General features: G+C 45.5%; 1 protein-coding gene across 3 annotated transcripts in view; it reads left to right on the top strand.

The window, feature by feature from the left end:
- LOC123764361 (SH3 domain-containing kinase-binding protein 1) overlaps positions 1–16,196 on the top strand; it is a 180,525-nt gene that overhangs the window by 9,374 nt on the left and 154,955 nt on the right. For all 3 annotated transcript variants that reach the window (XM_069315989.1, XM_069315990.1, XM_069315988.1), the window contains exon 2: positions 3,460–3,614. In XM_069315989.1, coding sequence (XP_069172090.1) covers positions 3,460–3,614 — 155 coding nt within the window. The remainder of the gene's footprint in view (positions 1–3,459; positions 3,615–16,196) is intronic.

Below are 16,196 nucleotides of genomic sequence, written 5' to 3'. Positions count from 1 at the left end.
CTACTGGAGCGTATGCGAGTTGTGCAACTGTAGACGTCAAAAGATATTCCTGGTGCGGTTGTTCGTCAGTTATGACCGTGTTGTGTGTCATATTTCATAGTTTTATATAAATTGTGTGTGTGTGTGGCGGGTAATGTTTGGGGAGCAGCAGCATGTTCATGTTTGTGTTGTTAATGGCCTCGTCCTTGCCATAGGCCAGATCGGTGTTGACCATCGCTTCCCGGCTATCACTAGGATGTGAATTATCCTAATCAGCTGTACAGAAATGAAACTTCCTGCAAGTTAATGTAAGCTTAGCCTCGGGCGGGCTTGCTAAGTGCTGCTCACTTGTCTTACTCAGGTGGTGGATGAGTATTTGTGGCTGGTATGTTAGCTTCAGTAAAGTTAAAATTATGTCCCATGTGTATAATAACTTTTGCGAAGTTAAATGTAAGTGGAAATGTTGCTTGGTTTGTAACACTGCACTGTGTTAGATAACGTTCAAGTGTTATCTAAGTTTGGCGTGTCTCCTCAGTGCTGACATTTTCTCTTCTTCTGGAGCCTATATTATTATTATTAACATCTTTATTGACAATTAATTACAATTTTGCCTAATCTGAGGATTTCGATTAAGTCTTATTAAAGTGAGGATAATGCTGGTATTCACCGTCACGCAGGACAGAGGTCATACATAAGACAATAGGTCTAAACTGTAGGCGGCAGTACATATATATCATGGAACCTATAGGCCTATTTATCATGCACATGGGTATCCAGGCCATGATGCAGTATAAATGCACTTTCGTTCTTGTGCTGTTCCCCTTTCAACAAAATATGTGGTTTGCATTTTGGATGAACTATTGTACCATACGCAGATCCCAATGTTCCAGTTGCTGCGTTGTGGTCACTCTACATCTCCATTGCTCTCTCTCTCTAATTATTTTGCTAATCAGTTGTAAACACTGTGCTGTGAAAATGTTTAATTCCTCCTCTTAGTTGCAAGATTCAGTTTCATCCTTAATGTCATTCCCTGACATTCCTTCATGACTTGGCACCCAGTTGATTAGTATTCAGCGACCGTTGTCATGCTGATAGTCGTGTCTGGTTGCAAGAGGGCATACTGCATTAAGTTTGGGTTAGTATAACGGATGTGGTTAATTGACATTAAACATTGTCTTGTGTTTGGAAAGTTTCCGGCGTTTTTAAGTGTGTATTTGGTTGACGCTTTGACAAGTTAGTCCCATTGCTGGAGCACTTGGGGGGGGGGGGGGGTCATAATGAGGCAGATCATTATGCATTCGCCAAGACTCACTATAGTCTTGTCAGGCGTCATCATGCCCTCGACAGGCGTCATCATGCCCTCGACAGGCGTCATCATGCCCTCGACAGGCGTGTAGTGCTCTGATGATGACTGTTAACAAGGATGATGTTAAAGGTTAGCTCTACCTACGGGCGCCTGACAGCTGGGTGGAAAGCGCTTGTAGTCCTGAGGTTCCGGGTTCGATCCCCGGTGGACGTGGAGACAAATGGGCAAAATGTTTCTTTCACCCTCATGCCCCTGTTACCTAGCAGTAAATAGGTACCTGGGAGTTAGACAGCTATTACAGGCTGCTTCCTGGGGGTGTGTAACAGAAGGTGGCCTGGTCGAGGACCGGACCGCGGGGACGCTAAGCCCAGAAATAATCTCAAGATAACCTCAAGATATACCTCTTAAGAAGCAGGGGGCCAGATTCACGAAAGCACTTACACAAGCACTTACGAACCTGTTCATCTTTTCTTAATCTTTGGCGGCTTTGTTCCCAATTATTAAACAGTTAATGAGCTCCGAATCACCAGGAGGCTGTTTATAACAATAACAACAGTTGAATAGGAAGTGTTGATGCTTGTAAACTGTTTAATAAATGAAACCAAAGCTGTCAAAAATTGAGGAAAGATGTACACGTTCGTAAGTGCTTGCGTATGTGCTTTCATGAATCTGGCCCCAGATCATTGGGCTTCGCACGCTACCGACCCGGAGCGTGCCTGGAGCGACCCAGTTATCATGCAAGAGAAGCGGAGAATGATTACCTCGGCCCGTTTTATAAACAAAGGTGGAGGTAAAATCCGGATTATGAGAGAGAGACGGCATGTTGTATGTACTGGCTCTATCTATAAATCCAACATTATTATTGTAACTCATCATCTATGTATGGACTTTTACCTGAATAAAAATTTGAATTTTGAATTTGTTAGTCACAAGAGGATGTCTAGTGGCCATACCCTGAAGCCATCTGGAGGACGGCGCAGAGTTTGTAATGTTTGTAAATATAATGTGAAATCAGTTTTACGGTTTATTCTAATTTGGTGTCATCATGGGGCGGAGAGGGGTGTTGTTAGGTGGTATAAAGGCCATTGTGTTGTCAGTTGTCATATCTGAGGGTACGTAGAGTAGTCAGGGGGAAGTGGTGAGGTCCGGGGAGCAAATAATAACGTTGGGAGGTGTATGTGATTACGGGCTCACCATAGCCCGTGCTACATGGACACTTGTAGTGTCTAAAGTAGCTAGATTAGTAGCTAGTAGCTAAATCCTAACGTCCTGAGTAGCTAAATCTGAAACAACAACAACAACAGTGTAGGTGATGGTGTGGAGCATCTCTCTGGATGCAACTTTAATCAAGTGGCCGCCTCCACTCGGCACACCTTGCGTCACTGGTCGCTTTAAACGCTCCAACATCGATTTTTGCTGTAACCATTTTACAGGACTCTTGCGGGGCTTCCATCGGGCCGCCCCGCGCCCGGAGATGTGCGTGGGCTGATGACAACCAGTCGCACGCACGTGCTCAACCAACACCATTCATCAAGCATTTGGCCAGCCACAAACGAAACCTGTACATCTTTCCCCAATCATGGTGGATTTGTTTACATTTATTGAGCAGTTTATGAGCAGAGAAGTACTAGTAGGTAATATACAAATCCTGGAACCTATCACTGACCAAAGAAGAAAGCAATTCATGGAAGTTATATTCATAAGAGAGGTAAAGACCCACTTTAAATATACACAGAATAACTTCGCTACCTTGCTGACACTCGGGGTCCAGATCTCATCATTATTATTAACGTCTTTATTGACAAAATTTATTACAATTTTGCCTGATCTGAATAGTTCATTATGGTCTTATCAGTGAGGATGATGCTAGTATTCACTGTCACACAGGACAGAAGGTCATACACAAGACAGTAGGTCTAAACTGTAGGCTGAAGCACACACATATATGCATCATGAGTACAATCAACTACACTAGACCATTCATGTTTTAATTTACGAATTTGTAAATCCAACTGTCAGTTGTGCACTGCCACACAATAAAGAGTTGATAACCCTAAGAAAAGGCTTCTTATCCAAGACAATGGATAATAATGTTGTTATTGTTATTATTATTATTATTATTAATGTTGTTATTGTTATGAATATGACTAATGTTGTGGTGGTTGTTGTGGCAGAAGTGGAGGTGGTGTTCGCGTATGAACCTCAGCATGATGACGAGTTGGTGCTCAGTGTGGGAGACCTCATCACTGATGTCACTCGCCTCGAGACCGGCTGGTTCCAGGGCAAACTCCGCGACACCACCGGCGTCTTCCCCGATAACTTTGTCAAGGTAAGGAGGGCAGGGCTGCCAGCCGCGCTCATACACGCCAGGTAAGGACGGCAGGGCTGCCAGCCACGCTCATACACGCCAGGTAAGGAGGGCAGGGCTGCCAGCTGCCCTCATACACGCCAGGTAAGGACGGCAGGGCTGGGAGCGACAAGTATCCCTGCCTAAAGTGTCATCCGTGGCCTGGTGAGAGAGAGAGAGAGAGAGGAGATCTTGGCCACGGGTGCAGGTGCCGAGGACACAAGACACCCCATGCTTCACCCCGTCCTCACTAGGTGGCGCACACGTACAATCTAGCACGTCTTAAGCAATACGTACACAAAGCACCTAGCAGCGAACACGTCGTAAATTTTCGACCTTTGGGGGATAATTTGACCGTAGCTGTTACTCTGTATGTTCTGTAATTGTGTATTTTTTATTCATGTTCCATTCATTTTGGGTTCCAGTGTACTGCCTACCCTTTGAAACGAAGATTCTCTCGACCTCTCAATCAATACACTAACACTTTCGTTGGTGATCAATCGATCAATCCACACACTAGAAGATGGAGAAAGGACGATTTGATTGATTGTTGCCGCTGGAGGCGGCTAGTTTATTGTGCACCCCATACTCATCCTGTGAGCGGTAGCGCAAAAGCATTACAGAGGGCACAAAAGGTCTTTTTCAGACTTCATCTTAAATTATTACATTAACAATTTCATCTATCCTTCACACCTTATAGTTACACGTCAGCTAGTTACAGAGAATGTTCTATTTCAAGAACTACATATTTACAGTAAGTCATTAGATAACGACGACGTTTTGGTCCGTCCTGGACCATATCAAGTGGTGTGTTGGGAATAACACGTGATAAAGGTCCAGGGCGGACCGAAACGTCTGTGTTTCTCCATCTTCTAAAGAAGAAAGTAGTTGGTTATCATCTCTTCAGCCACGTTATTGTAACTCATCGTCTGCAACACTGCCATTGTCCAAACTCATAGTCAAGCGATGCCTCGCCTCACAAGACACTCACAGGCTGTGAGTGTGAGACTCACAGGCCACACTCACACTCAACAGATACTCCAAGATTTGTCCACAAATTCAAGGTCTACGTTCATAATATTTATCTTTGTATTGCTATAATCTTGTTCAATCATAACATGAACTTTATAAGATGTACTTCATTAAGCATCATTATAACCAATTTAAATGAATAAATTGAGAGAGAGAGAGATATGAGAGAGAGAGAGAGATATGAGAGAGAGAGAGATATGAGAGAGAGAGATGAGAGATAGATGAGAGCAACAAGGGAAGGAAAACAATAGTTATGATACCAGGCGGGATGTCCGTCACTCTGACACAATGTTAGTGTTTGCCAAGTTGACTCTTGTCTTGTCAAGGAGCGGCGAATGTTTGGAAGGATTTGCACATGGATTTTAACATATATGAATGTCTATAGGATGTCTATATATACACTCATGTGCTAATGTAATGCTTTGTTCTGCATTGCTGTTGTGTTTTGTAATATGTAAGTAATTAGTGAGAAAATTCGTGATGAGGGTTTCAACTTGTGCAGTGGGTGTTCCCATGATTTACTCATTGACACATCACGTTAGTCTGATTACTCTCTGAGTAAGTAATTAGTGTTCATATTCCTGTTTCTTGGTGGGTTATTTTCTGGTTTGTATTTCGTTTTGGAATTCGGTATAGTGGGGCTTTGTTACCCTAGAGTAGGTTCAAGCTATTGGGCCACCAACTATGGTAATATGGCGTTTCATCTTGGGAGTAGTTTTCCCTAGCTATGGGTCTCCTTATGATTCGAACTTATGACTCGAACTTATTCTACACCCTGGTGAGTTGGTGCTGTTGTCTGATGTTGAGTGGTTGTATATTCAGGACTTCATGGAGTTCCTGAATTGTTTGGTTATACGGTGTTGTGCCGTTATTCTGTTTTTTATTTCGCATTGCTTGTAAGTTTTGCATGTTAGTTTTCATAAAGGTATGTAGTGATGCGGAAGGGTATTCGAGACGCAGCCTGACTAGTCTTGCATAAATGTAGCTGTATGTTCCTCCCAAGGTTACGGAATGTTTTCAGTTTAATATGCAGGCGATGAGTCACAATAACGTGGCTAAAGTATGTTGACCAGACCACACACTAGAAGGTGAAGGGACGACGACATTTCGGTCCGTCCTGGACCATTCTCAAGTCGATTGTCTTCAGTTTAACAAAGACTTTAACAAAGACAGGGACTGTGTGTCGAAGCCTTAGTTCTGCTGAGGTCTATAGCTGTATGTGGGCCCCTTTGTGGGTTCTGAACCCCTGTTGTCTAATGTTATTGTTTTGCTCCTCTATCAGGTACTTCATCAATTAACAGTTAATTATTCTTTTTCAAACAAATTACCTGACATGTTGAGAAGAGAAATTGATCTATAATTTCCTTTTTGGGGTTTTACTGATTTAAGAATTAATGTGATAAGGAGATTTTTGTGAAGTAGGTGATGAATGGTCGTCATGCCGGAGCAGCGTTTAATATTTGCACAGACTGTTGGATTGTGGTCAGTGGGAGCTTTGTTAATACCAGTTTATATACTGTGATATTGTCAGGTGCCTTATTATTAACAACTTTTAGTTGTTAATAGCACTTCTTCAATGGTTATGTGGCTCATAAGGTGGCACTCACTGCCTATGTTCTTAAGGAATATTGTGCCTGTGTTGAAAGTAATGCAGTAAATATGTTTTCAATTAGATTTGTAATTGTTTTTGTGTGTGTGTGTGTGTGTGTGTGTGTGTGTGTGTGTGTGTGTGTGTGTGTGTGTGTGTGTGTGTGTGTGTGTGTGTGTGTTGGGACAGAAACTGACATTTTCCTCTGGGTTTATTCTGAATCTCTTTTCCCTATGCTTACTAAAGTCTCTGTTCTTGTTCTCCGTCTTTGTCAAACATTTCCTGAGGCGTCTTTGATGTAAGGCGCTTGATTCCTCGCCCCAAGTGCCCGGCAGGTTTCTTGACTGGGTTTTTTTTTTCCCCGGAACTTTGCTGGGTTTCTGTGATCCGTTTTGATTTGGCTTATTAGGTCATCACATTTGTTCATCTATTCTGTGCTTTGCATGTCTTGTGTATTATAAGTTGTATGTTGTAAGAGATTGTTATGTCTAGTTTGTTGGGAGTTGAACAGATGCCAGGGGGGGGGGAAGAATGTGTTCGTTCGTTCATTTATCCATGACTTTTATTTAGTTCTGTGTTTGTGCTGGATTTTGCATTGTCTCTCAGAGTCTGAGAGATTGGTGTCATGTGCGTTGCTTTTGAATGTGTGGCAGTCATTGTTTGTGTTAGGTTTGTTGATAATATTACTGGTAGGTGGTCTCTTGTGCTGACCCTAAATGTGGGGGTTTAGGGAGAGGTGGATGTTTCTAGTGTCACGTCAATGTTATGGCTGGTGTGCTACCTGTCACCTTGTCTGATGTAAGATGGAAAATGTGGACCCAAGTGGGTTATATTTCTGTTCCTTATCATCTTATCTTGAGGTTTTCTTGATGATTTCGGGGCTTAGCGTCTCGGCGGTATTAGGTTTAAAAAGGAGGCCTCGACCAGGCTTCCTTTTTGTTACACATCCCCAGGAAGCAGTCCGTAGCAGCTGTCTAACTCCCAGGTACCTATTTACTGCTAGGTAACAGGGGAATCAAGGGAAATGCACATTTGTTTCCGCCTTCACCGGGGATCGAACCCGGAACCTCGGGACTACGAATACGAAGCGCTGTCCACTCAGCTGTGTCAGACCCCCTGGATATCATGTGGATAGCTGGTTTATAAGTTGCATTGAGGGGGGGGGGCACGTGATGAAGTGTTTTGTTCTTGTAGTTATAACCCTCGCTATTCAACCCGGCCTCCTAATTTGGCGTCGCATTTTGACGTATATGAGACGTATAGTTTACCTAAGGCCAAAAATCGTAATAGAAAATTGTAGCGGCTCACGAAATGGACGTACTGTCCCGTTTTCTGTTTTGGGTTCTCTGGTTGGTTGGATAAGAGCACTTTAGTACGACAGTTTCTTGACGTTGGGAAAGCTTAGGAGGACGGGTTTAACTCCTCGTGGTCACTGGATGAATCTGTAGGAATTTTTCTTTGGTGCTTAATAGCCTCTCGAAGGGTCATTAGACGCGAGCCTAATGTGGTCACATTAGATTAGGTGTGACACGAGACAAAACCCGCGTGGGTTCCGTGTGGGGTTTGTCTGCCGGAAAAGATCTTAAGAACATAAGAACAAAGGTAACTGCAGAAGGTCTACGGGCTCACCATAGCCTGTGCTAGCGAATCTTAACAACAGCAGCAGAAGGCCCATTGGCCCATAGATTGATTGATGAAGATTAAGCCACCCAAAAGGTGGCACGGGCATGAATAGCCAGTAAATTGGCCCATACGAGTCAGCTCCTATTTATAACGACCCAATCCCACTCATATACATGTCCAACCCACACCAACCCATCTTACTGGGGAAACACACATCTCCCTGGGGTCACCGTGTCGTTGACTGTATAATTGACATTATTATATATTTTTTCAGAGGCATCGTGCCTCAGTTTCTTCAGCATAATTCTCTAGTTTTTGATTGTTGCTGTGATGCCTGTGTATCTGAGGCCTCCCTTTGGGGGGTCATTATTGTTGGTTGCTTCAGTTGTTTTAAGTCTGTTGGTTCGTTCAGACTTACTGCATGGTTGTCTTCGTTCAGACTTACTGCATGGGTGTCTTCGTTCAGACTTACTGCATGGGTGTCTTCGTTCAGACTTACTGCATGGGTGTCTTCGTTCTCTTGTTGGACGTTGGCGTCAGCCGCGGGTGTACTGGTCGTTGTCTCTAATGGTGTCTTCAGCGGGAGCATTGTCTGGTAAGATTATTTCAGGAAGTCCGTTCTTCCTACATATTCATTTAACAATGGAACTGAATGATCAAGCCTTTGCTAAGTTTATTATGTGGACACAAAGCGTGCTACTCTAAGATGTGTGTCGATTGGTCGTTTGATCTCCATAATTGAGCTTGCTGGAGTACTTGATGCCTTCAGTTTTCACTTCCTTCGTGGAATGCATGTTGGGCGTGTGAATGACATTGGCTCCTGTCATCCCTGTCCTTGATATCTTGGCAAATGGTTTCAGGATCTGTTGCGGTGACCCTTCAAGTCTCTTCGGGACTATCGACTTCTTGCCCTTCAACTCAGGAGGTATGATAACATCATAACTGGCATTTTGTATTTTCCTCAAATCCTCTGCTGTGATGCTGGTGCTGATATCATTATCTTGATATCATAGTGCTACGAATGAGGAGTGCTTCTTGGGTACTAATCTGGAGAATCTTACGCAATGTGAGGCTTAAATTCTGGTTAGCGAATGTGTGTTAGTCTTGTCTCCCCCAGAGGCTACACATGAGCTCATGGGCCACCGCACTCCTCCATTTGATTTGTTAAAGTGATACAACGAGAAGAGGGAGGAAAAGTGACAGTGGATGGTTGGGCGTAGGGCACGGTGCGTGCTGGTGACCCCAGAGGCCGTGGATGGGTGACTGGTAGTGGGTGACCTCAGAGGCCGTGGATGGGTGACTGGTAGTGGGTGACCTCAGAGGCCGTGGATGGGTGACTGGTAGTGGGTGACCCCAGGGGCCGTGGATGGGTGACTGGTAGTGGATAACCCCAGAGGCCGTGGATGGGTGACTGGTGACCCCAGAGGCCATGGATGGGTGACTGGTAGTGGGTGACCCCAGAGGCCGTGGATGGGTGACTGGTAGTGGGTGACCCCAGGGGCCGTGGATGGGTGACTGGTAGTGGGTGACCCCAGGGGCCGTGGATGCGTGCCTTATAGTGTGCCGTCCTGCTGGTGATGCATCCGGGACTCGCTCTGGAAGATAAAAACGAGGGAATCAATACTAAGCTCTTGGCAAAATCTTCACAAGAGTAATACTCCACAGGCGTTCAGACGCGAGAACACACACACGTTCATGTGTACACTCTCACGCAGACCTGTGTGCACCCAGGCAAGCGTGAGAGCAGTCATCCAAGTGGTGCTCGCACAAGCTCGGCCACACACGTATACACACGCGGGAAAACACATACAAACACGCGGAAAAGCACACTCCTATTTAAAACGGAATCAATATGACTCCCTACGGGTCACATAGGCATACTGCCCTTGTCTGCCCCTCTGTGATCGATATTCACTCTACTACTGGTTCTTCCTGTTTACCACCACCACCACCCTTCTCCGCCCACCACCACCCTTCTCCGCCCACCACCACCCTTCTCCGCCCACCACCACCACCACCCTTCTCCGCCCACCACCACCACCCTTCTCCGCCCACCACCACCACCCTTCTCCGCCCACCACCACCACCCTTCTCCGCCCACCACCACCCTTCTCCGCCCACCACCACCACCACCAGCAGGGACGATGAGATTAAGGCCGCTAGGGCTGGGTCACAAGGAGGATGAGTGTGTGAGGTGAGGTGACAGGTAGAGCCCCACAGTGAAGGGTTGACAGTGAAGGGTTGACAGGTGTGCCAGTCACAGATGTGGCCCAGGACAGTGTGGCCCCGCAGGTGCCACCAACACAGGAGGAACACACAGACATCTGTGCAGCCTCCAGTAACCTGGGGAAGCCATACCGGTGTCTCTTTCCCCCCCCCCACCACCCCCGCTGACCAGTACTAAACTGGAGTACTGCAGAATGTAGTAGATACACTGTGTGTGTGTGACCCAGTACACAGTTGAAACAGGTGGTGTGATGAGGAGGTAGAGGCTGAGGAACATTACAAGAGACAGGGAAGCGTGGGGCCCAGGAGGTGTTGGTGGCCCTGCCAGTACACGTTAGCGAGCACAGGTAGGTGAGTAGAGGGAGGCAGCGGGCGTGTTTCCAGCAGTATTAGTGACATGTTCCTACTGGTCCTCACGGGCGTGGAGGAGCGGCGGCGCCTGCTGCTGCAGTCTTGGGCCACACCCTCCATCATGATCATGCTTAAACTTGTTGAGTTTTCACCGCTACCATCTTCTCCTCCTTCTCCTCCTCCCTCTTTCTCCCTATTTTTCTTTTTCTATCCGTCTTTTCTTCCTATTCCTCCTTTCCCTCCTCCTCTTTCCTGTCCCTCCTCTTTCCTGTCCCTCCTCCTCTTTTCTTTCCCTCTCCCTCCCTTCCTCTCCCTCCTCTCCCTCCTCCCTTCGTCTTCCTCTCTTTCCTCTCCCTCCTCCTCCCTCCTCTCCGCAGCATTACACAATAAGCTGACGTGTGGAGGTTTTTGTGTTTAATTTGAAGTTGATGCGTCTGAGGTGAGTGGTGGTGTAGCGGTGGTGGCGGAGCACCATCCTTCTCTTGCGTGTGTCCTCACCTTGTTGACGCAATATACCAATCTCATCAAAATACGACGTATTATGAAAAAAGCCAAGCACCATAATACTGACTCTCTCTTCATCTTGGCTGGGTTAGGTGGGTTGCTTGGGTTCGTAGGACTCTTAGTAAGGCAGAACAGCGACGTTTGTTACGGAGTTGCGGATGGAGGGAAGGGACTGCGCCTCTTGGAAGCTGTTGAACCAGTCTGTTCTTCTTGGTGTGTCACTCCGTAACAAATACAGCCTAATAACTTAATCAGAAAGGTACTAACCCAAGCAACCCACCTTTCCTATCGTGTCCGATTCACAATAAAATATTAAATATTTCACAGTGGGATGCATTGGTAACGTTGTGTAATTTACGTTGAGTAATTCATGTTGTGACGTGACGTGACGTGACGTGACGTGACGTGGTGCTGAGAGTGCAGCTACTGTCTGGCAGGTGGAGGGTTGTGGTGGTTGGTGTTATAGATTTAGCTACTCAGGACGAAGTGTGAAAGTAGCACGGGCTATGGTGAGCCCGTAAGGTGGAGGGTGCCACACGCACATTAATAATAATAACAAAAGACTAAACAAAGTAAAATAAAACTGTTTTTATGGCGGGAATTTGTCTTTTTCGGCGTGATTAGTTTCCTGGGGGAAAAAACAAGAGATAATAAACATTTAAATTCTTTACTTAAATAATGCTAAACTTTATACAAAATATTAAACAATTAATGATACAAAACCCTAAAACTTGGCTTAAGACTTATCAAAGACAAATTAATATTTTACGTTACTGTGAGTGTACACGTATACAGTTGTTCTGAGCGTCTTGATCAGGGACCGGGCCGCGGGGACGCTAAGCCCCTAAATCATCTCAAGATAACCGTCAAATGTCGTAGGCACGTCGAGTAAAGGGAGACCCAGATAAGCACCAGAAGATGTCTGAGCCTCCAGGGTGTTGTTGTTGCTTTAGATTTAGCTACTCGGAGCGAAATGTCCATGTAGCACGGGCTATGGTGAGCCCGTAAGGCTCTAGTGGCCACCGGCAGGTGCTTATATTCAGCGGCGATGACGTCCAGGCCTGTTTGTAGTGGGGTCTGGAACGATGTTAGCCGCCAGAGTAAAGGGTGTTTGTTGTTTAAGATTCAGCTACTGGGAACAAAATGTTCCAAGTAGCACGGGCTATGGTGAGCCCGTAGTGGACTTACTTGGCACAGGAGCGGGGCTGTAACTCGGGTGTTAGCTGGTGGTGAAGTGTCATTCTGCAAGCCTCGGGCGGGCGGCTCTCGTGGATTGGCAGGAGGTAGGGGAACCCGTGGTCAAAACGTTTCTATTCATACGACTTACGGACTATTGATGCGTCGCATCAGGCTTGGATACCCATGTGCATGGGAAATAGGCTTACAGGTTCCGGAAGATGAGAGGAACTGTCAACACTGTGGAGAAATGCCCGACAGACCACTGGAACATTATCTAACACAGTGCACAGTTACAGCCACAACAGACCACTGGTACATTATCTAACACAATGCACAGTTACAAACCCATTAAGATTTCAACTTAGATTCAACAGAGCAGAAGTTGTTAATCACATATGGCAAAATCTTACTGAAGCGACCATACGAGTCATAAATACTCATACTCCGCCCAAGTAAAACAGAAACAAGCAACACTTAGTGGGCCAGCCAGAGGCTTAAAGCCCGCGCAGGAATATCCCTGCAAAAAAAAAAAAAAAAAAAAAAATTATATAGTGGCGTAGGTGGTGATAGGAAGGGACAGAAGCCACTGCTACTCAGGGGATAACTGTAACACTTACATTAATGTAAAAGACACGCAGCGTGTTAGCTGAGAGGACGCGATGCCTCATCACCCGCACCCGGACACGCGGGGACATGTACCGCGCTGTACACTACTGCACACTACTGCACACATTGTACAATCAGCTATATAACTATTTCATTAAATCTGTTATGTTGCAAGACGACCTAACCATCTATCCTAAATTTGCTTTTCCATATTAAAAAATATGGAAATTTGTATATTAAATTTGTATATTAAAACATCAAACATTTTAATATATTAAAAAAACACATGAAACAAATTTGTATATTAAAACATGAAACATTTTAATATACTTGTGTGTGTTTAACTGTATAATTGATGTAGTTTGTCTTAGACCCGACAAGGACAGGGAACTGCTTCTCCTGAACCCCGTGGCAGTGATTACAAGCAGTAGTCTCACTGTAATGACAATTAAATTACTCCAATTAGGCAAAATTGTATATTTTGTCAGTAAAGATGTTAATAATAACTATGGCGTGCTGCGAGCATCGGGCCGAGAGGTGTTGAATAGCTGGGTGAGCCCGGGGGGGGGGGCGGCGTCCCCCCCCCTCCCTTTAGCAGGAGAGAGCGAGGCGCCCCAACACCTCTACCAGTGGTGGGGGAGGTGGGGGAGACGGGTGATTGAAGTCGGGAGTGTGTGGGTGTGAGGAGGAGGCCGGGCGACGCCTGTAGCTAACTGATCAATTGTAACACCACTGTACTGCTGGTAGTCCTGACCCGTGATTCACTCACACCCTCACACGTGTGGCTCCCTCACTCCTTCCCTCACACGTGTGGCTCCCTCACTCCTTCCCTCACACGTGTGGCTCCCTCACTCCCTCCCTCACACGTGTGGCTCCCTCACACCCTCCCTCACACGTGTGGCTCCCTCCAACCCGTTCTCGCACTTTCTTAGTCAATATTGACTTATTAAATACGTGCATATGTGACATACTAGTTTACCTTGAAAAGCTTCATAGAAGGTTAGGTAAGGTCGGTGTTTTCTATGAAGCTTTTCAAGGTAAACTAGTATGTTTAGTATGTCACATATGCACGTATTTAATAAGTCAATATTGACTATACGAAAGTGCGAGAACGGGTTGCTCCCTCACACCCTCCCTCGCACCTGTGGCTCCCTCACACCCTCCCTCACTCCCTCCCTCACACCGCTGTACCATTGAGGTGGAGTAAACACCTTGGGCACAAAGGGGAAAAGGCAGAATGAACACCTGAGAGTGTAAGTGAGGAATAATTGGGAGAGAGGGATGAGCACCTCTGTGGGGTATAGGCAGTGTAAGCATCTGAGGTGTATTACGGGCTCACCATAGCCCGTGCTACATGGACACTTTGTTCTGAGTAGCTAAATCTAAAACAGCATCTGAGGTGTAAGTGAGCGCCTGTGTAGCTGACCGTCTTGGGTCAAGGGTGGACAACTGTTGTTCAGTGGTATTACCCGCTGAGGCCCCGGCTAGGACGGCTGGGCTCGTGAACGCTTAATCACGAAAGAAGCCTTCATCAATTTTGAACTAAAGTGCATTCAAAATTGGTGTTTTTTCATATATAAATTAATATTATTATATATTAAAATTTGGTGTATAGGACACTATTAGGTTAGATGTTTAGGTTCTGCTGACAATTTTGTAGTAGGTGGGTGAAGTATTTACAGGGTGGTATTCGAACAGCAACCCGTCCTCGACTCAAGTCCATTACATTCAGCGGTCGACCCCACAGACGCATTCATAAATTTTAACATGCTGTTCATTCAAAACGGGAATTTTCTCAAGTATAAATTAATATTATAATATATTAACATATTGTATATATATAGGCATAGGATAGGTTAGGTTAGGTGTTTAGGTTCTGTTGGCGATTATTTGTATTTGTAGTACGTGGGTGAAGCATTTATAGCGTTGTGATTCGAACAAAATTCGTCAGTGAAGCACTTGTTCCGGATATGTTCGAACGTCAGCAGTTGTGAGTCGTGTGTAAACCGCTTTTCATTCATAAACAGGGGGTTTGGCGGGTGCATGGAATCACTTTTGGATCTTTGTTTGGAGGACGGGCTGAGTATTTACAGGGTGGTATTCGAACAGAGGTCGTCAGCGAAGCACTGTTCGAATGTCTTGGGTTGTGAGTCGTGGAGCCCGTCCTCCAAAGACCCAAAAGTGATTCCGTGCACCCGGAATGTGCGTTTACAAAGGGAAAATGCAATTCTGACCAGTTTCCACATATCCTGTATACACATACATACATTCACACACACAATTATATATACATATATATATATGTACATACACATATATTTGTCTCTCCTACTTTGACAGGGTAAGGTAGCTGCTATATAAACTAGTGTGCTAGTAAGCCCCTAACCACTGAAGGTGATTAGGGTGCTTTTACAAGCTCAGGTTATAGTTACCTCACAAACTTTGTATAACTGATACATTACAATAGTCAACTTCGGGTACAAGTCCAATATATCATCAAGTGTTGCAGTATTCATATAGTAGTTACACAGTTCAGCATACCTCAGCCCAGGAGGGGCGAAAGTCAGTCAATATGGGACATTATACAATATATAATGTTCGAGGGAGTGTATGTTGTTGATGGAGGAGTTGTTTCCGATTTAGCTACTCAGAATGAAGTGTCCATGTAGCACGGGCTATGGTGAGCCCGTAACATGATGAAGACGTAGTTGGACCGCTGTTTACATCACCACATCCGGTGTAGCAACTGATTATACACCACAACCTCACTATAATCTTGGAGCGTAAAAACGTCGCCTTGTTAATGATGGTAATCTTGTGAGGATTTAAAGTGATGTTCCTATTTGTGACAAAAATCAAAACCCAGAGGTAAGGTCGTGGTGTCTTTGAGCGTGACTCTATCCCTTGTGTAGCTGTGTTTCTGTGTCTACGACGAGTGAGCTCTGGCTCCTGTGCCCCGGCTTCTGGCTAATGGTTTTATAGCTGTAGAAGTTATTCAGTGTCGTCGTAGTCTTTAAGTTGTATTAGGGTATGGTAGGAGGTGACGTCATTAAGTGGGTGTTGAGCAGTAAGAGCCTTTACCACACCACTCTACCACACCACTCTACCACGCCACTCTACCACACTACGACACCACTCTACCACACTACGACACCACTCTACCACACTACGACACCACTCTACCACACTACGACACCACTCTACCACACTACGACACCACTCTACCACACTACGACACCACTCTACCACACCACTCTACCACACCACACTACGACACCACTCTACCACACTACGACACCACTCTACCACACCACTCTACCACACCACACTACGACACCACTCTACCACACTACGACACCACTCTACCACACTACGACACCACTCTACCACACTACGACACCACTCTACCACACCACACTACCACATATAACTTAGGATCGTGGTTTAGCTGCCTT

The sequence above is a fragment of the Procambarus clarkii genome, chromosome 82, assembly GCF_040958095.1.
Source record: "Procambarus clarkii isolate CNS0578487 chromosome 82, FALCON_Pclarkii_2.0, whole genome shotgun sequence".
NCBI classification, from domain to species: domain Eukaryota; kingdom Metazoa; phylum Arthropoda; class Malacostraca; order Decapoda; family Cambaridae; genus Procambarus; species Procambarus clarkii.
This window is presented reverse-complemented; position numbering and strand designations above follow the sequence as displayed.